Source organism: Pteronotus mesoamericanus, unplaced genomic scaffold (genome assembly GCF_021234165.1).
Source record: "Pteronotus mesoamericanus isolate MK-2021 breed Mesoamerican mustached bat unplaced genomic scaffold, CSHL_Meso_final scaffold_85, whole genome shotgun sequence".
In the NCBI taxonomy this organism is placed as follows: Eukaryota; Metazoa; Chordata; class Mammalia; order Chiroptera; family Mormoopidae; genus Pteronotus; species Pteronotus mesoamericanus.
The window spans coordinates 39,948,104-39,972,303 of record NW_026555329.1 but is presented as its reverse complement, the minus strand read 5'-3'; the positions used below and the strand labels follow the sequence as shown (position 1 = coordinate 39,972,303).

The 24,200-nt window shown below is 38.1% G+C and overlaps 1 protein-coding gene across 1 annotated transcript in view; it reads left to right on the top strand.

Moving 5' to 3' along the window:
- SLC26A3 (solute carrier family 26 member 3) overlaps positions 1-14,761 on the top strand; it is a 29,635-nt gene extending 14,874 nt beyond the window's left edge. The window contains exons 11-20 of the mRNA XM_054564595.1: positions 98-193; positions 1,192-1,298; positions 2,392-2,461; positions 2,553-2,645; positions 4,378-4,473; positions 4,804-5,037; positions 6,592-6,646; positions 12,713-12,855; positions 12,983-13,048; positions 14,738-14,761. Coding sequence (XP_054420570.1) covers positions 98-193; positions 1,192-1,298; positions 2,392-2,461; positions 2,553-2,645; positions 4,378-4,473; positions 4,804-5,037; positions 6,592-6,646; positions 12,713-12,855; positions 12,983-13,048; positions 14,738-14,761 — 984 coding nt within the window. The remainder of the gene's footprint in view (positions 1-97; positions 194-1,191; positions 1,299-2,391; positions 2,462-2,552; positions 2,646-4,377; positions 4,474-4,803; positions 5,038-6,591; positions 6,647-12,712; positions 12,856-12,982; positions 13,049-14,737) is intronic.
- Positions 14,762-24,200: the final 9,439 nt, after the last annotated feature.

Below are 24,200 nucleotides of genomic sequence, written 5' to 3'. Positions count from 1 at the left end.
CCCTTTCAAGGACTCACTTATCTACAACTTTCACATTTGCTTCTGTATGGCTTATTTGGTTATCTGAAAGTACATCTGCAATTTATGTTTTTCACAGTCTGTCCTGGCAGCTTTAGCACTTGGAAACTTAAAGGGAATGCTGATGCAGTTCGTGGAAATACGAAGATTGTGGCGAAAGGATAAGTATGATTGTGTAAGCAGAGACAACAGTATTTGAGACAGAAATCTGGATGGTATTTAATGCAAATGTAAAATGCATATTTAAATTGTACACTTAAAGAAATTCTGTTTCTATATAGCTTTTAAGATGATCTTCATTTGTTTTATTTACTACCATGAAACTGCATGCTTTCATGATCATTCTCTGGGATTTTAATTAAAAAGGATGAGCTTCTTGCAAGCAGGAAATGTTCCAGGAAACACTAGTAGACAACTTCCTCCCATCTGTTCTAAAAATTCTTGCAGTTTTCCTAAGTGCACAGACACTCTCTGAAGTTCAGGGTATACATTGCTTCCGTTCTTCATTACATCGTATGCTTTTACCAAAGAATCTGTGAAAAGCTTAAATTCTGAGCATTCCTTTTGGATATACTCTATAAAGGCTCCCGTGCTCTCAGCATGCCTTTCTGTGAGAAGCAGAGTCCATAATGATATCAGGGTCAAAGTCTGTGGCATAAAGATGCTTAACATATCCCAAGATACTTTACAAGCATAAAGTAATAAACTGCACTCGGTTTACTTTTTGTTACTGCTAGATAATTGTTGGAAATTTTCACAGCCTTTTGGCATACTAAGATTCTTGTACCAATCATAGCCATTAATGAAATCAGCTGACCAAAAGTAAGATATTAGTATATTATATACCAACTAATTTGCTAATTTTAAGGAACAACAGCTGGTTCTAGAATTTTAGCTGTGACAAAGACTCAGTCATTTACTTAACTCATTCAGGGATGGGATTAGCAATGGATATACTCTCTTTGGATTTTTTAAATACCTGTTTCTGTTTCTGTGGTTCAGAACCTGAGCCAGCAGGAATGACCTCTGGAGGCAGATTGCTTCTTTTGTACACTTCCAACCTCTGCTCTTGTCCCTAGAACTATATGCTTTCTCATAGCAATGGACCTAAGACATTGTACTTGAATCAGAGTTAATTGCAGTGTTGGTGTATATGTTGCCTTCTTTTTGCAGCTAATTTGGATCATGACCTTCATCTTTGTCATTGTCCTGGGGCTTGCTTTAGGCCTGGCAGCTAGCGTGGCGTTTCAGCTCCTGACCATCGTGTTCAGAACCCAATTGTGAGTGACTGTTGCACTCTGTATCCTTGCAGATTTTGACCTGCCAGTGTCAGGGGGGAAAAAAAAAGAAAAGAAAAGAAAAGAAACTTGTCACTAGTCTAGGGAAAAGTAGTTTGGCTGTTAGGCATACAAATCGATCACGATTGGCCAGTCTGTTCTTCCTCAGGTTGCTCACACCTGAAGGACAACAGAACAGCCTGAACTTACAGCATCAGCCCAGGGCCCTCTAGCTGCTGGTCTGCTCTCTGCTTGCACTCCAGTTCAAAGAAATCATACGAATATCTCATCTTAGACTTTTTAAACATAGAAATGTGTTACTGAGAAGATTGTGAGACTCTCCATGTCTAATGGAGGGTTGTTCCACGTTATAGGTTGTTGGATTGTACTCCCACCTGAAAACATGGAGCTGAATTAAGAGAATTTCTGAAAGGCCCCTCACATCCTGGAATTCCACAAAAACCACTAAGAATGATTGCTTCTTATCAGTCAACCAGTCCAAACATCATTTTGATTCTTAAATCTCTGCCATATGATGTTACCACCATGTGACCACTCAGCCTAAGTTGGATTACATGTGTGACAGTGAAATAAGGCTTCTTAGTTGCTAAGGAGTTCCAGAACATAGTGTTATCATAGTTAAAGTTAATCTTGATTGACAGAATACATTTACATTGCAATGTTCTTGTATTCATTTACTAGTTTATATTTTCATTCATTTCTTGGGGACTTAATAACATAGAGGCAAACTGGGTGGTCATAAGCAAATCATCATACTTCTCCATATCCACATCTATACAACTGGGTAATTATATCTGCCTTATGTGACCAAATAACTGATATTCAGAATCAAAATTGCAAAGACATATAGAACCTCTTTGTAAACTACAATATGGGAGATGGGAGGCACTGTCTTAGGACCAACAGAAGAATAAGTAAAACAAGGCGTTTGTCCTCCAAGGTCTCTGATGGCATGATGAATATTTTACATTTTGAAAATGAGCCTGTTTTAGTATGGTAGCAAAACATCAATGTTAGCATTATAGGCCTCCCAGATATGCATGAAAGGTTCACATGGTAATGATTTTCTCTACAGTCCAAAATGCAGCACATTGGCTAATGTTGGAAGGAGCAACATCTACAAGAATAAAAAAGATTACTCTGATGTAAGGAAGACTTACTTTTTACTTTGATTTTCTAAAAGATATTAATATGAGCCTACTGGGCACCATCTAATATTACTTCTCTGTCTTACAGATGTATGAACTGGAAGGAGTGAAAATTTTCAGATGTCCATCTCCTATTTACTTTGCAAACATTAATTTCTTTAAGCAGAAACTTATTGATGCTGTAAGTTTAGGGGTTATTAATTATTTTTTTAATTCCTCCAAATATCTAGTAATGAAATGTTTATTTTATAACAAGAGGTCATTGACTTCACATATATTGAGGCTGGGTTGTGTTAGTGTTTTTGTATCCCATGTCCCAGAGCAACTGAGAAACTATCTTATAAAGGGTCTTTGGGCAATGTCCAAAATACAGTCATCTTTTATTAAATTCAGCAGTAGAGTAAAAAACTACCACAAGACTTAGGGCTATTGGATTTTTTAATGCATTAATCATTTTTTATTGTATTTTTTTCATTACCATTTATTCCCCCATATCCTCTTCCACTTCTACCCTCTTCCCACCCCCTGCAACTACTCCTTGCTTGCAACATACATTTTTTCTCTTTTGCTCAATCCCACCACCTGTCCCCTAGTCTCTCCTACCCCTGCCAGGCTGTCAGCCTGCTCTCTATGGGGCTACTGGTTTTTAATACATATTACACTACAGATTTTCTTGAGGAATCAATTCCAGAAACAGCAAGAGAGTAATGTTTAATATTTTACTGCATCATTGAAGAGATTCAGAATAGCAGACAAATATTTATAATATAAATGAAATTAATAAATATAATATAAATGAATATTTAACACAAAGTAATAACTGAGTGTCCCTGGTGGCCTGAAGAGAATATGACAAAGAAGTAGTCTTTAAGATTCAGAAACAAAAGCTCAGCATTTACTCTTAAACCTGCCTTTTGGTCTACTCTGTACCTTACATAGAGTTTCTGCCTCAGCCCTATTATTATTAGTTTGGTATGCATCAAATATTTTTCTACCCATTTTTTTACAATAATTGATCATATTGTGTATATGGTTTTATATACTGTTCTTTTCACCTAATCTAGAATCTTTCCATCTCACCACATTTTTTGGTCAAAGATCTTTTTTTATTACATAACTTTTTAAATTTTGTTTCTTTTTAAAAAAAAAATTTGTTGATTTATTGATTTGCGAGAGAGAAGAAAGGAGAGAGGAAGAGAGAGAAAAGCATATATGCCCTGATTGGGGATCAAACCTTCAACACTTGTATATCAGAACAATGCTCCAACCAACTGAGCTAGCCAGCCAGGGCTTTTTACTACATAATTTGATTCTCCTTAGCTATTACTCTTGAGCTACATATTGCCACAATAAAAATACATTCATTTTGAAAAAGGAAAAATAGAAGGTTATCCTCAGATCTAACACTAAAATTATAAAATAAAAATCACATAGTAATAGATATTATAAAATATAATCATAAAGATTTTAATGGAATAAAATTATTTAGAAACATAATTCTAATTGGATGTCACTCATATTCAATAAATAGAAAATAAATACAATAAAATCCTTTAAGAATTATGTAGGCCAAAACCATAAACAAATCCAAATTAGAGTTTAGACCCATTCAGCGATAATTTATGGATAAATCCTGGATGGCACAGAGGTTTTTAAATGCTAATAACTGTACACAAACTGAGCCGATCATAGGTCTGACACAATGGTCTCACTGATATCATTTGAACTGCTTACATTTTATGGAAAAATCTCTTTATCATGTGTCTCAATCTCTTAGGCTATATAAGTAGTAGAATATTCTACTACAAGAAGTACTCCTGTAACATAACAATGGTTATTAGAATTATGCTATAGAAGTAGCAGAATATTCTACTACAGTAAGTGCTCTTGTAACATAACAATGGGTTTTTCAGGTTGGCTTTAGTCCACTTCGAATTCTACGCAAGCGCAACAAAGCTATGAAGAAAATCCGAAAACTGCAGAAAGAAGGACTGCTGCAAGTCACACCAGTAAGCTTCTTGAGCACATTTCCATGTATTATAGCTAAAAGCTCAGTAAAATTAAGGGCACGATGTTGGTTCTACTCTTTTATATAAAATGCCAGACAAACAAGGTATTTCATGTGTCAATTAATACGGTATTTTTAAATGGCATCTTTGAGGTTCTCCTTAAATTGTATTCTCCGGGGACAATTTTTATTCTCCAAAGAAAAGAGTTTACAGTTTCATTTGCTTGACCCAACTTTGAGCCTGTGCTTCAGAAGGTCACCGGTTGCCTTTGACACACAGAATGTATTTCTTATTCGGAATTATCATGCATATTACTGTCTTCTTGTGCAGAAAGGATTTATATGCACCGTTGATGGCTTGAAAGATTCTGATGAAGAACTGGACAACAATCAGATAGAAGAACTGAATCAGCCAATCAATACCACAGACCTGCCCTTCCAGATAGACTGGAATGCTAATCTTCCTCTCAACATTGTGGTCCCTAGAATTGAACTGCATAGCCTTATTCTTGATTTTTCAGCAGTGTCGTTTCTTGATGTTTCTTCAATGAGGGGTCTCAAAACGGTAATTTTTTTTTTCTTAATGGAAACAATCAATCAATGACTAAAAGTGATAACTTCTATTGGTGGAAGGATGCTCCTTTAGACAATACACACTTAAGTAGAAGAAATAATAATCTTAGAATATTCCATGGAGGATGTGGGAGGGCAGGTGGGGCATGTTCAGTGAACTCTAAAAGTTTATTTCCCATGAGACTAGCATAAAATTTTGAAGGCAACCAAACCCACCTTTCTAATCTATGTTGAACCTCCTAGTAGACAACTCTGCTCACACTCCTTTCAAATCCAATCCTGTGGCATCTTCATATCCTTAAGGACATTGTATCTAAATTGTTCTGAAACACAGGAGATTTGAAAAGTTCTTGAGGAAAAGTAAAATAAGAGTTCCTTTTGTTTTTATCTCTATTCATTATGAACTGATGAAAATCCACTTGGCTAAAAAACAACCTTTAAAAAAAAGAGAGGGAGAGATGTGAAAAAATAACTGTCACATGTGGTTTAAAAGCAGGATTGAAACCATCAGGTTGCAGTCTGTTTTCTTTCCACAGTTTTGTCAGCATTTCTAAAATAAATAAATTTCTAACAGAGTTGCAGAAATAGATATGAAGAAAATTTAAGAAATTCCACATTTGCTCTCTTTTGCTTGGTTTTTCACAGAAACCTACCTACATAAGAATGGAGCTAAGATAAGATCTATTAAGGATGGGTGAACTGGATTCAAAATTAGATAACAGGATCAATTTCATTTGGTTCAAATTTCTCTTTAAAAAAAAAAATCTACTATCACATAACTCTAAAGAGTGCTTGCCTTTCCCTTATTTTTGTGTTTTTTAAAATTTGTTTGTGTCAGCTTAGGAGAAAAAAATACACACACATATAGTATTTATTTTTTATCCTAGCAAGGTAGCACAAAGGACAGGAACTCTGCTTTACATTTCTTTCAAGGCCTAATTTTTAGCTCAGTGTCCTGTAGATCAACAGTGTAAGCTACTTTTTTCACCTTATATGACTTAATGATATCACTACTGGTATTTGTCCTTAGCCTAGAAACCAAGAAACTGGATAAAGATTTGTTGGTTTTAGGAACATCCAGTCACTGCGGGCAGGAATAATGAACAATGAATGGGTCCTAGGGTTTTCTTATGTTTATTATGTAGAAAGTTCTAGCCGAGGTCATTTCACAGGAAAAAAAAAAAACTGTTTTAAAATAATGATGTCAGCATCATGGTTTATTGAAAAGACTCCTTTGTTTCTATCTAAATTTAAAATTAATCAGAGTTTACCTTGTGAATTAAAGCAGAACATTTTCCCATCATACTTCCCAGAAGAATGATCCCTTTTAACTTCTTCCTTATGAGGAGAGCTCTTTGGATTTATTTCTTTCTGTCACAAAGCTTTGTTATCAACTTCAGTGTCTCTTTATATTATTACGCATTTTCAAAATGTAACAGGTTCTAAAAGCAATATGTAACCCATAAGGCACAATTATTACAGTTTTCTTTACATTTCGGACAAGCGAAAATGTTGCTCAAGGATGATCTACTTTCTTTTTTAACAGATTTTGCAAGAATTCATTAGGATCAAGGTAGATGTGTATATTGTTGGAACTGATGGTAAGTTGTTTTATTTTTATATTCTGACAGTCACTTCAGGTTCATTGCCAACTGTCAATCTAGACATCCTAAGAACAGCCATATTTTTGTTATGATCACCAAGAAGGAAATCTAATTTGTAGCTGAGCCTATAGAAACCGCTCTGGAAAGACATCTTTGTATTTTAGTTGTGTCAATATGTAATCAAATTAACTTTACAATTTGAATCCTAGTTTAATAGGCAGCAAAAAAGTGAATATGTAACCATTTTCATTCTAATCTTCCTGAAAAAATAAGCTTGTTTTCTCTCTTCCTTGCCTCCCTTGATTCCTTCTGCTTCACCTTGCTAATGATGTCATCAGCAATGTCCGGATTGTCAAGATCAACTACCTCCATCCCAGCCTCATTCTCCCTTTAGCATTTGGCCCTTTCTTTTGCATTGATATTTGAAGCTCTCTCTCTATAACTTCTGCAAGACCATTCTTCTGATTCACCTCCCACCACTCTCATCGCTCCTCAGTGTCCGGCATTGGCCCTTCTCCCACTTTTTGACAGCTATTCTTTTCCAGGTTTCACCTTTAAACCCTTTAGTTCTAATTCCATGAGCTTTTTTTTAAAAAAAATGTTTTACTAATTTATTGTTGACACTATGACAGATGTCCCCATTCTTCCCCCCTCTTTGCCTACCTCCACCTTTTCTTCTGGCCATCTCCACACTATTGTCTGTGTCCATGGGTTATGTGTAACATTCTTTGGCTAATCCCTTCATCTTTTTTCATCCAGCCTCTCCTCCTCACCCCCTCTGACAGCTGCCAGTCAGTTCCATGTGCCCATGCCTCTGTTTCTATTTTGTTTATCAGTTTATCTTGCTCATTAGATTCCACATATAAGTGCATCATATAGTATTTATGTTTTTCTGACTGGCTTATTTCACTTAGCATAATACTCTCCAGGTCTATCTATGCTGTCGCTAAAGGTAAGATTTCCTTTTTTTTTTTTTATAGCTGTTTAACATTCTGTTGTGTACATGTAACATAGCTTTTTTTATCCACTCATCTACTGATGGGCATTTGGTCTGTTTCCAGATGTTGGCTATTGTAAATAATGCTGCAATGAACATAGGAGTGCATATATTTTTTTTGAATTGGTGTTTCAGGATTCTTAGCATATAGTACAAGCAGTGGGATTGAGTCAAAAGGCAGTTCCATTTTTAATTTTTTAAGGAACCTTCATACTTCATACTGGTTCCCAGGGGCAGAACCAGTCTCCATTCCCACCAGCAGTGCCCTAGGGTTCCCTTTTCCCCACGTCCTCACCAGCACTTGTTATTTCTTGATTTATTGATGGTAGCCATTCTGATAGGTGTGAGGTGATATCTCTTTATTATTATATTTTATTATTATGCTATTACAGTTGTCCCAATTTCCCCCCTAGCTCCCTTCCACCCAGTACCCCCAACTCCTTCAGACAATACCCACACCATTGTTCATGTCCATGTGTCACACATATAAATTCTTTGGCTATGCCATATCCTATACTATATTTTACATCCCCGTGGCTATTCTGTAACTACTTCTTTGTACTTCTTAATCCCCTCACCTCTTCACCCATTCCTCCATGCCCCCCACCCATTTGGCAACCACCCAAACACTCTCGATATACATGAGCCTGTCTCTGTTCTTCTTGTTTGCTAGGTTTGTTTTTAGATTCAATTGTTGATAAATATGTACTTATTGTCATTTAATTGTTCATATTTTTATCTCATTTTTATTATAAGCCCCTTTATCATTTCATATAATAGTGGTTTGGTGATAATAAACTCCTTTAGTTTTTCCTTGTTTAGGAAGTTCTTTACCTGCCTTTCAATTCTACATGATATCTTTGCTGAGTAGAGCAATCTTGGCTGCTTTTCATAATCTTGAATATTTCATGATCTTGCCAATTTTTTTTAGCATGCAAAGTTTCTTTTGAGAATCAGCTGGGAGTCTTGTGGGAACTTCCCTGTAGGTAACTGATTTTCTTCTTGCTGATTTTAAGATTCTCTCTTTATCTTTAACCTTTGGCTTTAAATAATGATGTGACTTGGAGTGGGCTTCTTTGTATCCATCATAATCGGGACTCTCTGTGCTTCCTGGACTTGCGTGTCTACTTCCTTCACCAAATTAGGGAAGGTTTTTTTTTCATTATTTTTTCAAATAGATGTCCAGTTTCTTGCTTTCTCTTCTCCTTCTGGCAGTCCTTTGATGTGAATGTTGGTATACTTGAAGTTTTCCCAGAGATTGCTTACACTATCCTTGCTTTTTTTTAATTCTTTTTTTCTGTCTGTTGTTCTGATTAGTTTTCTGCTTCCTTATGTTCCAAATCATTGATTTGATTCTTGATTTCATTCACTCTACTGTTGTTTCCCTGTAAATTATTCTTTATTTCATTAGTGTATCCTTCATTTCTGACTGGATCTTCTTATGCTGTTGAGGTCCTCACTAAGTTCCTTGAGCATCCCTATATCCAGTGTTTTGAACTCTACACCTGATAGATTATCTCCATTTTCTTTAGATCTTTCTCTGGATCTTTGCTCTGTTGTTTGATTTGGGCCATGTTTCTTTGTCTCCTCATTTTGGCAACTTCTCTGTCTTTGTTTCTATGTGTTAGGTAAGGCTACTATGACTCTCTGTATTGGTAGCTTGACCTAATACACTAGGTGTCCTGCTGGGTCCAGTGGTACAACCTCCCCAATCACCCAAGCTGGGTACTCAAGGTGCACCCTTTATGTGGGCTGAGTTCACCCTCCTCTTGTAGCTGTGCTTTGATTACTGTTGCTAAGTCAATGGGAAAGATTTATACAGACCAGTCAGCTGCAAGGACTGGCTATGACCACTGACCACCAACCTCTGCCCTCTTTGGAGGATCAGCTGTGCAGAGGCAAAGTGGTGGTACTCTCACATGGTCTGTAAGCTGTCCACTGGGTGTGCAGGCTCCGAGGTTTCCCAGATGGTGCAGGCCAAGGTCAGTTCCCACTTGTGTTCTGCCCAGGGACACCGTGCATGAGCTATAAAGCAATCTGAAGTGGCTGCTACTTGTACTGGGCTTGGAGATTCCCAGGTGAAGCTAAACTGTGAATCTAGGCTGGCTGCTGCTAGCACCAGGCCTGGGGCCACTTAGCAAGCAGTATAGGGGTTAGGGGCTCACTGAGGTCAGCTGTTGCTTGTTTGATAGCACTTAGGAAGTTGAGAAGCATGAGCCAAGACCAGCCATTCATATGGAAAAGTCATGGTTAACAGTTTGGGCAGGCCCATAAGTTGGGTGGGATGGAGTTTCAGGGGATCCCCAGGACAGAGCAAACAGTGTTAGCCAGGTTGATGGAGTCTAAAATATAGCATCCAGCTTCCGGCTCTGTGGCTATGGGGGAAGGACTCAAAAGAGGGACAAATGGCCTCTGCCTGCCTTTGTGTCTGGGAAAAAGCTGTCCCCCAGCTCCCACCTTGAAGATAGATACTTCAAATTCTCCCTATATGCCACTGGTGCCTCTCAAGCTGCTACCTCAGTGCTGAAGCTCAAAAGTGAGTCTAAGTCCAGGCACAGGCCTTCTAAGGGTAACTGCTTGGGACCCCAGAAGTTCCTTCCAACAACTCAATCCCCACTGGATTTTGCAACCAGAAATTATGGGGACTTATCTTCCTGGAACTGGAACCCTGGGTTAGGGGGCCTGATGTGGGGCTCGGACTCCCCACTCCTGAGATATCCGTTCCAAAATTTTAACTATCGTACTTAGATTTGTGACCAGCCCATTTTATATCTCCACTCCTTCTGCCAGTCTTTTATCCATTTTGAGATTATTCTTCTGAGTGTTGTAAGTTAATGGCCTAGTTTCATGTTTTTGCATGTACCCGTCCAATTTTCCTAACACCAAGGATTCTTTCTAGTCAATCTTTTACATGCTTATGACTGCAAGTGTATCTTTTTAATGAATTCCCAAACTACACCTTTTGCCTAGACCTTTCTTCTGAGCTCTAGATCCATGTATTCAATTGTTTGGATGTCTACTGGGCACCTCAGATACATATGTTCAAAACTAAATATATTACCCTCCCTCCAATAACCACTCCTTCTCTGCCCTATTTCCTACTACAGTTACTCAATCACCACTCACCCCATTGCCTAATGTAGAAACCCTGGAGCCATCTTTTATTTCTCAGTCTCACCTTTCCTCTACGTTCAGTGAATCACCTGTAGATATGTCCTCTTAAATCAGTCTCTTCCTCTCCACTTACACGCCTTAATCCAGATCTTTATCATTTCTCACGTAGGCCCTGGGGAACAGGTTTCTAACTAGTGCTCTTGTCTCTAAATATTATACTGTTCTATTTTCTGACTAGGAAACTCCTTCTAGAATTTATCCCTTAGTAAATATGAGAACTTCCTTGCTTTTCCAGACAGAGCATTGTGGTCTTCAGACTGCATCTGTGGAACACACTCATCACAATATTCTGTAGCTCTGTTCTTTTGTTCCCCCAAGTGACATTTTCTTTCAGAGCAGGCTCTGGGTACAGTGGATATAGCTGTGAATAAGACAAGTTCCTGCCCTTATGACTCTTACACTTTAGAGGGAAAGCTAGATAATAAGTAAATAAAAACACATTTCAGGTAATAAGTCCAGTGAAGAAAAAAACTGGTTAAGAGACAGAACAACACAGATGATCCTATTTGAAACAGGTGCTCAAATATGTCCAATAATGTAACATTTGAGCAGATACTGGAATGAGGTGAGGAAGTAACCTTGACAGAATCTTGGAGGAAACACAGGTCCTGAAGGAGACATGAAACTGGCACCTTCATATTTCCCTCTCTACTGGCTCCTATCCCTAAAATCTACAGATATATCCAATTTCTCTCGATCTCAGTAACCCTTTAATCCATTAAATAATTTTACTCCTTCTCCATCATCCCGGATCATTTTGAAAGTATCTCCTCCTTCTGCTTCTCCGGCCTGGTGTCCCTCTCAGTTTTCAACAAAAATATTTGCTGTCATTCCCACTGCGTACCATCCAGCTCCATCCTTCATCTGATTACTACAGTGCCCTCCTATCTCCCTTTCCTTCAGTTATGGCCAGGTACTATCAATGTTGAAAGCTCACCGGTGAACAGGCTTTTCCCATCTCCAAGCTTTCATACCTTCTCTTCCTCTATCTTTCTCCAAATCCTAGTCATTGGTATCTGCTTGGTCAAGTTTTCCCAGACACCCACCAAGGGAAAACAATTTTTTAAGAATTTTTAATTTTTTTTTTTTTTTAGAAAGAGGGCAAGGGAGGGAGAAAGAGAGGAAAACATTTATATGAGAGAGAAACATCAATTGGTTGCCTCTTGTATGTACCCCAATGGGAGACCAAACCTGCAATGCAGGCATGTGCCCTGCCTGGGAATTGAACTAGCAACCTTACTCTGCAGCATGATGCCCAACCAACTGATCCACTATGGTCAGGACAAGAGGAGACAATCTTAATTCTACTTCCTTTGAATTTCCATAGTACATAATCTGTAACTCTCTTATTCATTCAACAAAAAACATGAGGACCTACTATGTGCTGGTAATTACTTTAAAAAATAAGAAAACAGTAAAGAAAAAAATCAGATTACTTTCTGCTTTTATTATTCTACAGTACTTTTCCTTTCATTACTATTGGTATGCATAAATGTCCTTATATCCTTAAGGGCAAGATTCAGATGTAATTTATCTTTTGATCCTTCATATTACCTATCCAGGGCTTTGGGGTAATATTTGGGTGAGTGATCTGTGCAAACAAGTGCTGGTTAATGCCTATAAGAATGATATTCCTCAAAGGTGACTGGAGAGGTAATGTGGGATGGCCAGAAAATATGTTTTCTGATGAAACCCAACAGCTTTAGGGAAATGGACTAAAGTAAGTAACTGATAATGACAGGTCTGGCAACCCAGAACTCCAGCATAGCACTGGTCCATAAGCATATATTCTGTACATTTGCAAATTAAAATTAGAATCCCCAGCTTCAAGGAGAAACCTATGGCCAAACAATTACTTCTTTTTAACTATTATTCATTTTTTCTCTCTTCAGATGATTTCATTGAGAAGCTTGAACGATGTGAATTTTTTGATGATGAAGTCAAAGACTCAATATTTTTCTTAACAATTCATGATGCTGTTTTGCATATTTTGATGAAAAAGGATTACAATGCTTCAAAGTTTAATTCCAGTCAGGTACCAGCTTTTTGATGACTTTCAAATTTGTATAACCAATAATCTTTGCTTCTTACATTTCTCTTTGTTTTTCAATATTTAAAAATATTGTTCCTAACCTATAATTCCATTCTGGGGTTTTTTCCAGGAAAATGATATAAAATTTGATTTTACCACACATACAAATGGAGGATTACGTAATCGGGAATGCAGGGTAAGATTGATTCTTCAACAGATTTATCTTTACAAGATATCACAACAACAACATAGTATAAAAGTAGTGAGGCCTCTTTTACATGCTGCAAGAAGTCTAGAACTTGTCTGAAGGTCTATGTTTCATCTCTACAGAACTGAAACAATGCTAACCTCATAGAAACTTGGAGGGAAATAACTCAGACCAGGACAAAAGGGATGGAAAACAGTGATACTAGATTCCTATTAACGCAATATCAAGCATACAGAGAGAAAAGTTTTTATATTTTTAAAGTACTTACACTGAAAATCTTATTCTGGTCTTGTAATAATCCATGGAGTAGGGAAAACATTGCTTTCTCCATTTATTTATGAATAAGTGATGGAGTTGAGAAACTAATACACACATCCTGACTCCCAGCTGCATGGGAGTCCTTAGCACAGTGCCAAGCCCAGCAATGAAAGTTAAGTTCCTTTTCTTCCTTACCAGAAAGAGTTGCCAAATCATCATTTAACTGGATAGTCCCATTTCATTCTAAAACATTCATATTTAGAATATTCTGTCCTTTAAGGGAATGTCTATAGTTTGGGAAAAGCAGAAACACAAAATAGATATCTGTTGTAGGCCAGGTACATGGTAGGTGCATTACATTCATTATCTCAATCCTTACAATGATATGCTAAGAAGATATCTTCATTTCACAAATGAGGAAATTAGGAGGGCTCAGAGAACTTAACCAAAGTGAGAGCAACAGGATTTGATGCCAGGACCTGTGCTTTCTTCACTGTACTGTACTAGCCCTATCCTTCGGTGAAAGCCTAACGGAAATGAGGGTCTTGAGAAAGAATCTAATGATTGTCTTCAAGTATGTGAGGAAGAAAGGTCTAACAAATATGGCAAGAGGAATTTAGATTAGAAATAAAGAAGAAATGTTAAGAGCTATATTAAATAGAAAAAGGTTAGTTGAAAAAAAACTATTCCAGAAAGTCAGGTAGCCCTGAGGTAAGAGGAGGACTGAGGAGAGCACCATGACTATTTCCCAAGGTGAAGATTCCAGAGAAACCCAAATCTAGCATGTTGCCTGGGCCCACCCCTGCTGCCCCTGCCCCAGGTACAGAGAACCTCACCTGCAACCCTCCACCCAGTAGCTGGATTCAAGAATTAACACCAAGTTTTAGAGGATAAAGTATAGCAACAGAATTTAAACCTGATGCCAGATCAAAGCTTTAGAATCAACTAACAGTGTAGTCAGCAGCATTTTATCTGTTCTTCCATATTTAAAAAAAGAAACATTTACCTCTAGCTCCTTACATTACTTAGAGGAAGATAAATCAGCAGTCATGGATAGGCCACCAGCAGTGATTTGTGTAAGAGCTGAGTGTGCCTGGCCAACACACATGGCCCCTTGAGCTCAGTGCCCCTTGAAACAAATGTGAAGAAATACATTGGTACAAAAAGTTGTATTATTACTGTAAGTCAAATTGGGCCTTCAAAAGATATTTATATTACAAACTGGTGTCATATGGTTTTATGTTAACCAAGTTGAAATGGTATTTGATTATTAAAATTCAAGACAAAAAATTGTTGACTTAGGCAAATTCTAGCTCCTAATTTTAATCAAATTGATCACATTTTAAATACAAATATGATTATTGAAAAGGATAGAATTTAACAAGTTTTTTTAAACAAGAACTTCCTGTCTTCTTCCAGGTATCAGTTGAGACGAAATTCTAATCAAAATATAATTCAGAGGAATTTTCAACGGACTGTCACATAAAGAACAACTTTATATCCAGAAAGTTATTGATAAATTCATACATTGTATGAAGAATATTTTTATTTGCCAGAATTATGTTCTAAACTTTGGAACAAGATTGTTCTAGCTTGGTATATTTTTCACATATGTAGTATAAAATTATATAAGTATTCTTAATTTTATAGCTTGTAGGTTTATCAAAGGAAGAAATTTTTTTTGTTTATATGTATTTTTGTAACACTGACAGATTTCTATCCAAGTCACTACTTTCATGAATGTTTTACAATGTATTTACACCACCTATTTGAATCTTGCAGTTTATACAGATCATATTAATATAGCTCCACTTAAAAAAATCAATTTGTATAGATGTATCTTGTTAAGTTTCTTGTTTGTTTTCTGAAACATGCTTGCTGCGAGTCCCCTTTATAGTGGCCTTGCTGGAAGCTTGCTACATGAGAATCTTCTAAACCCCCTACAATGAGATTTCTTGGTCCACATTTTATGATTATCACTACAGCTTTTTAAAGCATCCAGCCTCCTATCCAGATTTAGAGATAATATTTCCAAAACCAGCTTTTGAAGCAAATCCTTTTTTTTTCAGTCTCTTAATACAAAAGTTATATAAGCTAATGGGAGATAAAACTGCAAAGGCAAGAAAGTAAAAAGTGAAGAGAAAACTTGATGAGTAGCTGGTTCTTCCTGGCCTTCCTGGGAGGAAAGGAAAGATAGCAGAAAAAAGTTTGACTGTTTCTTTACTGCTGGTCATTATGTAACTGGGCAGCCTGGGGTCTGGCTGCTTGCCACCATATACAAGCATAACACAGAGGTTTGTGGGGAAGGAAAGAGGTTTTTATTAGCAGGGTTCCCAATTTGAGGGGGCTGGGGCATTCCATCTCTGAGCCAACCTCATCTGCAAAGCACAGAAAACCAGCCACCCTCAGGGCCAGAGTCAGTGCCCAGACACCTTGCTCCATATTATCTGTTATTTTGGAGCTCATGGCAGCTACACAAATGGGTCTCCCACCTCAGGCTCCTTCTCTGCTGTGCACATTGAATTCTAGAGCCACCATCACCTCATGAAGCTTTCCCTTTCTTCTGGGGTCTGGGGTACACTGCCAGATCACTCCAGATGGTTATGTAGAAGAAGCTCCATTCACAGGGCTCTGGTGCCCTGAGGTTGCCTGCACCCCTGGGGTTGAGGAATGTTCCCAGCCCATGCCTCCGCATGCTGTTCTCAGCCTCTGTGCACTGAAGCAGTCCAGGACCACGTGCCTCCACAGTGTCACAGCATCCCAAGGGCTGGCACCTGACAAGGCATGTCCCAGAACAGGACTCTGCCTTTGCAAGCTGGCTCCCACCCATGAAAAGCTTAAGCCCCAAGCGGGCCTGGCATCTGCTGGTCCCACAAGTGATCCCCAACTTGGGGTGCAAGGTGAGAAAGAGAGAGACTTCTGCACATATTCTGTTCTTTCCCAAAATCCCACGTGCTGTGGAAATGTCCAGCTTTTCAACGATGTGGGCCAATGTCGACCATGTTTGTCACAGTGTCTTAGCTCCTCTTCTGACTGTCATTTTGCATGACATGGCAAAGCCTCCAGTCACATGTAAAGCACCAGGTATCAGCCCAGGGCAGGGCTTCTGGCCCCTGCTGTGACTTGCTAACCTCCACCATTCATGGGTGTTTTGAACTTTTTGGCCCTGTGCAGTCTCAGTAGAAGCTCCATCTGGCTGGGTCATGAGCTGCTCAGGTGCTGGGGACAAACACTGACTGTTTACTGTTGCCTCAGGCAGCAGCCTTCTGCCGTGGCTATTTCAATCTGCTACCTCAGCATTTCTCCCCACTTTTTTTGTGGGGGAGATGCTGTCTCTGGCAAGTTAGGGTTTCTTTTGGATTGGGATCTTGCCCATTCCCAACTATCTGGCCTGACCACCTGTTACAATTATTTGTAACTCACAGGACAGAATAGGAGCTATAAAACTCAATTTGGCTAGAGCATGAGATTCAGCACACATACATCTCTTTTTCACTGACACTGTTCTTGGTACAAATTATATTTCTATAATAGTTAGAAATTAAACATCAGCACCACCAGAAAAATGATTCCGTGTCCCCCTTTCAAAATCAAACCACTTTATCAATTGTAGATGTTGGGTCCACTTCTGGTCAAGATGGTGGCATGAGTAAACATGGCTTGCCTCCTTGCACAATCACATGAAAATTACAACTAAACTATAAAATAACCATCATTCAGAACCACCATAAATCAAGCTGAATGGAAGTCTTACACCTATGAAATTAGAGAAACTACATTGTGACTGGTGGGGGGTGGGGCAGAGACACGCAACAGGCTAGTCTTTCACACACATGCGGCAGATAAAAATTGGGAGGGTTATCTCATGAGTAAAGGGTCCCAGCCCCACACCAGGATCGCCAGCCAAGAGTTCCAGAGCCAGGAAGAGAAGTGTCCACAACTCCTGGCTTTAAAAACTAGCAGGGATTAAGGCTGTGGAATATAGAAACTGATGGACTCCCTGGCAGATCCTTTTAAAGGGCCCATGCACATATTTACCTACACTCACTCCTTCTGAACTAGAGCATGGAGGCAGCAGATTGAAAGGCACTAGACATACAGGGGGAACTGAATTGTCCGGTACCAGGGTGAGAGCTGGAGGACAGCTTTCTCCCAGGCAGAAGTGCTGGCAGAGGGCACTGTTCTTTTTCTGAGTCGTCCCCACACAAATCCACAGAGCCGGCAGGCAGTTGCTGTATCTGAGATTCCATCAATCTTGCTCAAACTGTTTTGCCCCACTGTGGTGATTCCTTGAGGTCCTACCCACCCAACTTTCTGGTCAACCCAAGCTGTTTCTAGTGGGTTTTCTGTATGAATGGCTTGTCTTGGCCCATGGTTCAGATTTTCCTAAATTATCTCAAAAACTGCATCAGGATTCAGTGAGCCCTGTACTTCTTGTATCTCTCACTAAGATGCCCCAGGCCTGGCATTAGCAGCAGCTGGCCTTGGTTAACAGCTGGGCTTTGCCTGGGCACCTTCAAGCCAGCACAAGTAGCAGCCATCTGCAGATGACTTTGTAGGTTATGCTGTGTAACCCTGGACAAAATGCAAGCAGTGACTAACCTTGGATGTGCCAACAGCAATGAAGGCACAACAGGAAGTAGTACGCAGTCCACACAAGTAGGCACTGCTTAAGTATCCAAAATGGGTAATAGGAGAAGCTGTGCCAGTGGACCATATAAGACACCTCCTATATTAGGCCACTCTACCAAGCCTGAGAGATATAGCAGCTCTATCTAATACATAGAAAAAAAGACAGGGAGGCTGCCAAAATGAGGAGACAATGAAGAATGGTGCAAATGAAAGACTAAAACAAAACCCCAGAAAAAGAATGAAATAAAATGGAGACAAGCAAGCTACTAGATGTAGAGCTCAAAAAACTGGTTATAAGGATGCTCAGTGAATTTAGTGAGAAAAACTTTAACAGCATAGAAAAGGATATGGAATCCATAAAAAGGAATTAGTCAAATGAAGGATAAACTAATTAAAATAAAGAATGATTTACAGGGAATAGAGAGTAGAATTGACAAAGCTGAGAATCAAATCAACAATTTGCAATATAAGGCAGCAGAAAACACCCAATCAGAACAAGAAGAAAAAAGAATCCTAAAAAATGAGGATTGCATAAGGAGCCTTTGGGACAACTTCAAGCATATCAACATTCACTTCATGGGGGCACCAGAAAGAGAAGTGAGAGAGCAAGAAGTTGAAAATCTGTTTGAAAAAATAATGACAGAAAACTTTCCTAACGTGGTGAAGGACATAGACATTCAAGTCCCGAAAGCACAGAGAGTCTCAAAGATGAACCCAAAGAGGCCCACACAAAGACACATCATAATTAAAATGCCAAAGATTAATGACAAAGAGAGAATCTTAAAATCAGCAAGAGAAAAATAATTCGTTACCTACAAGGGAGCCCGCATAAGGCTCTCAGCAGATTTCTCAAAAGAAACTTTGGGAGTAGAACCGAGATGGCAGAGGAGTCATTAACCTCATCCCAGGACCAATCTGCAATTACAACTAAATTATAGAGAAATAATCCCAAATAACCAACTGAACACTAGCAGGAGAGAAGCTTTATAACCACCAACAGACATAAGGAACCACTTCACCCCAACAAGACTGGTAGGGAGTCCAGAGGGTGCATGAGAGGGCTCACTGGGCTCCCAAGGGATGCTGCTGAAGTTCTGAAGGGATGTTTCAGCGGCCAGGGAGTTCTGCATGAAAAGTGTGGGGTCTTAACCCCAAGCTGAGCTCCCCAGTCTACAGCAACAGAGCCTGAAAAGAACCCAGATAGCATCAAGCTACAAAAGCAACAGGATTCCTGTCTGCCAGGGAGAAATGGCTGGAAATGCAGAAAGCCTCTTAAAGGGCTACCACACAAAATTCATTTGTAGCCACTTACCCTGGGCTCTGGCAGAAGGAGGGCACAGTGGATTAGAGATGCTTGAGGAGAGTCTGGGGTTGGTGGCTCTGCAAAGGGAATTGAAGGAACAGCCAGCCACCAGGATACCTGTGCTGAGTCATTCACCATTTCTCAGACAGAGCACTCTTCTCCAAGTGTCATCAGCCTGAGGGAAAGCAATGGCCTGGCCTGCAGGAATTACTCTGCCCCATCCTGTGTGTTAAGCCAGGCTGTTGATTACAGCTTGAGGCTATATCACTGATCAGTTTAACAACTAAGGCAGAAAATACAAAGAAGTAGCCAGAATGGTAAGACAAAGAAACAGAACCCAAAATAAAAGAGTAAGAGAATTCTCCAGAAGAACTACATGAAATAGAGGCAAGCAATTTATCAGATAAAGAGTTCAGAGTAATGATGATAAGGATATTTAACTGCATGAAAAAGACATAGAAACCATAAAAAATGACCAGTCAAAAATAAAGAATGCAATATCTGAAATAAATAATACACTGGAAGGAATAAACAATAGGTTAGATGAAGCAGAGGGTTGAATCAGTGATTTGGATGACAAGGTTGAAAAAAAAAAAAAACACCCAGGCAGAGCAGGAAAAAGAAAAAAAAATTTTAAATGAGGAGAGCTTCAGAAATATTTTGGACAACATGAAACATAAAACATCTGCATCATGGGAAAACTAGAAGGAGAAAACAGTGAGCAAGGGATCAAGAACCTGTTTGATGAAATAATGACCAAAAACTTCCCTAACCTGGTGAAGAAAAAAGACACTCAAGCCCAGGAAGCCCGGAGAGTCCCAAACAAGTTGGACCCAAAGAGGCCTACACTGAGAAAGATCACAGTTAAAATGACAAGGCCTAAAGACAAGGAGAGAATCCTAAAAGTCTCAAGAGAAAAGCAGGAAGTTACACCTAAAAGAGCAGCAATTAGACTGTCATCTCATTTCTCAACAGAAACATTTAGGCCAGAAGATACTGGTGTGAAATATTCAAGATGATGAAAGGCAAGAACCTACAACTGAGGGTACTTTACCCAGCAAGGTTATCATTTAAAATCAAAGGAGAAATAAGGAGCATCACAACAAGAAAAAGCTAAAGGAGTTTGTTAACACCAAACCAGTACTGCAATAAAGTGCTTGCTTAAAGAAGATGGAAAGGGAGGAGGAGAAACAACAGATGAAAACAGTCTAACAATAAAGTGGCACTAAATCTGTATCTATCAAAAATCACCTTAAATGTAAATAGCTATAATTCTCCAACCAAAAGACACAGGGTAGCTGAATGGGTATGAAAACAAGACCCATGCATATGCTGCCTCCAAGATTCATGTTAGATCTAAGATACACACAGACTAAAAATAAAGGGATGGAAAAAGGTATTTCATGTAAATAGAAAGGAAAAAAAGCTAGGGTAGCAGTACTTATACTTGACAAAATAGATTTTAAAACCAAGGATCTAGTAAGAGACAAAGAAGGACACTACATAATTATATAGGGAACAATACAACAAGAGTATGTAACCCTAGTAAACGTTTACACACCCAACATAGGAGCACCAAAATATGCGAAGCAAATCTTGCTGGATGTAAAGGGACAGAGAGATGAAGAGAAATATGATCATAGTCAGGAATTTTAACATCCCATTGACTTCAATGGACAGATCTTCCAGAGAGAAAATCAACAAGGAGACAGTGGACTTAAATGACAATCTTGATTAAATACATTTAATTGGTATCTTCAGAGCATTTCATCCCAAAGCAGCATAAAGTACATACTTTTCAAGTGCACATGGTATGTCTTCTAGGATAAACCACATGTTAGGACACAAAACAAGTCCTGATAAATTTAAGAAGGTTGAAATCATATCAAGCATCTTCTCTGACCACAATGCTATGAAACTAGAAATCAATCACAAGAAGAAACACTAAAAAACATTCAAAGACATGGAATCTAAATAACATGTTATTAAACAATAAATGAGTCAACAACCAGATCAAGAAAGAAATCAAAAGATACCGTGAAACAAACAAACAAAAAAATGAGGACACAACAATCCAAAATCTGTGGGACACTGGGAAAGCAATCCTAAGAGGGAAATTCATAGCCATACAAGCCTATGAATTTCCCAAGAACAACAACAACAAAAAGCTCAAATAAACAATTTAACCTCACACTTAAAGGAACCTGAAAAAGAACAACAAAGCCCAAAGTGAGTAGAAGAAAGGAAATAATAATTGGAGCAGTAATAAATGAGTCAAAAAATGATACAACATATCAATGAATCCAAGAGTTGATTCTTCAAAAAGATAAACAAGACTGACAAACTTTTAACCAGACTCATCAAGAAAAAAGAGAAGACCCAAATGAATAAAATCAGAAATGAAAGAGGAGAAATAACAACTGATAGCAAAGAAATATAAATGAATGTAAGAAAATATGAACTATATACCACAAACTTGATAACCTGTATGAAATGGATAAATTTCTAGCAACATACGATCTTCAAAAACTAAATCAGAATGAATCAGAGTCTGAAATTGAAGTTATAATAAAAAAAAAACTCCCAACACAAATGCCCTGAACCAGATGGCTTCACAGGTGAATTTAACCAAACATTCCAGGAAGAACTAACACTGCTCCTTCTCAAACTCTTTCATGAAATTCAAGAGGAAGGAAGCTTCCCAAACTCATTTTATGAGGCCAGCATTATCCTAATTCCAAAACCATACAAAGACACTACAAAGAAAGAAAATTATAGGCCAATATCCCTGATGGACATAGATGTTAAAATCCTCAACAAAATATTAGCAAGCCAGTACAGCAATGCATCAAAAACTTAATATGTCATCATCAAGTGGGATTTATTCTCAAAATGCAAGGTTGGTTCAACAATCGCAAATCAATAAATGTGATTCATTACCTAAACAAAATGAAGGATAAAAACCACATGATCATATCAATAGATGGAGAAAAATCATTAAATAAAACCCAGCATCCATTTATGTTAAAAACTCTCAGCAAAGTGGGATTAGATGGAATATACTAAACATAATAAAGACCATATATAACAAACCCACTACCAGCATCATACTAGACTTGCAAAAACTACAAGCATTCCCTGTAAAATCAGAAAAAAGACAGGAATGTCCACTTTCACCTCTCTTATTCAACATAGTACTGGATGTCCTAGCCACAGCAATAAGACAAGAAGAAGAAATAAAAGGCATACAAATTGGAAAGGAAGAAGTCAAACTGTCATTATTTGCAGATGACATGATACTGTACATGGGGAACCCCAAAGAGTCCACCAAGAAACTACCTGAACTGATAAATGAATTCAGCAAAGAAGCAGGATAGAAAATTAATATCCAGGAATCAGTTGCATTTTTATATGCCAACAACAGACTAACAGAAAGGGAAATTAAGAAAACAATCCATTCACAATTGTTACAAAAAGAATAAAATACCTATAAATAAACCTAACCAAGGATGTAAAAGACCTGTACTCAGAAAATTATAAGACACTGAAGAAAGAAATTGAAGATACAAATAAGTGGAAGCATGTACTGCATTTCTGGGTAGGAAGAATTAACATCATTAAAAAGTCCATACTACCTAAAGCAACCTATAGATTCAACACAATTCCTATTAAGATTCCAATGATGTATTTCAAATAACTAGAAGAAATATTTCAAAATTTTATACAGAACCCCAAAAAAACCCACATAGCAACAGTGATCCTGGGAAAAAAGAACAAAGTTGGAGGAATCGTACTACCTAATATGAAACTATGCCATAAGGACATAGTAATAAAAACAGCATGGTACTGGCATGAAAACAGACACAGAAATCAAAGGAACAGAATAGAAAGCCTGAAATAAACCCTCACCTTTATAGTCAATTAATATTCAACAGACAAAGCAAGCACATACAGTGGGCTAAAGATAGTTTATTCAATAAACGGCATTGGGAAAATTGGATAGATACATGTAGAAAAGTGAAAGTATACCACTTTCTTACACTACACACAAGAATAAATTCAAATGGATCTAAGTCTTAAATATTAGACCCCAAACCATAAAAATCATAGAAGAAAACATAGCAAAATCTTAGACATTGTTCATAGTAATATTTTATTGGATATAGCTCCCCTGGCAAGGGCCACAAAAGAAAAAATAAATAAATGGAACTACATTGAACTAAAAAGGTTTTGCACAGCAAAGGAAGTCATCAACAAAATAAAAAGATAACTCACAGAATGGGAGAACATATTCACCAATACATCTGATAAAGGGTTAATATCAAAAATTTATAAAGAATTTACAAAACTCAACATAAAAAACCCCCAAACAATCCAATTAAGAAAGGGCAAAGGACCTGAATAGACACTTCTCCAAAGAGGACAGTCAGATGGCTAATGGACATATGAAAAGATATCATCAGAGAAATGCAAATAAAACAACAAGATATCATCTCACACCTGTCAGAATGGCTATCAATAAATCAACAAACAAGTGCTGGTGAGGATGTGGAGAAAGGGGAACACTTTTGCACTGTTGGTGGGAACGCAGACTGGTGCAGCCAGTGTGGAAAGCAGTATGGAGATACCTCAAAATATTAAAAATGGATCTGCCTCTTGACCCAGCAATCCCACTTCTGGGAATATGTCTGAAGGAGCCCAAAACACTAATTCGAGAGAATATAAGCACTCCTATGTTCATTGCAGCGTTATTTACAATCGCCAAGATATGGAAGCAGCCCAAGTGTCCATCAGTAGATGAGTGGATAAAACAATCATGGGAAATTTACACAATGGAATACTACTTGGCCATAAAAAAGAAAATTTTACCCTTTGAGACAGTATGGATGGACCTGGAATACATTATGCAAGAAATAAGCGTCAGAAAAAGACAAGTACCATATGATT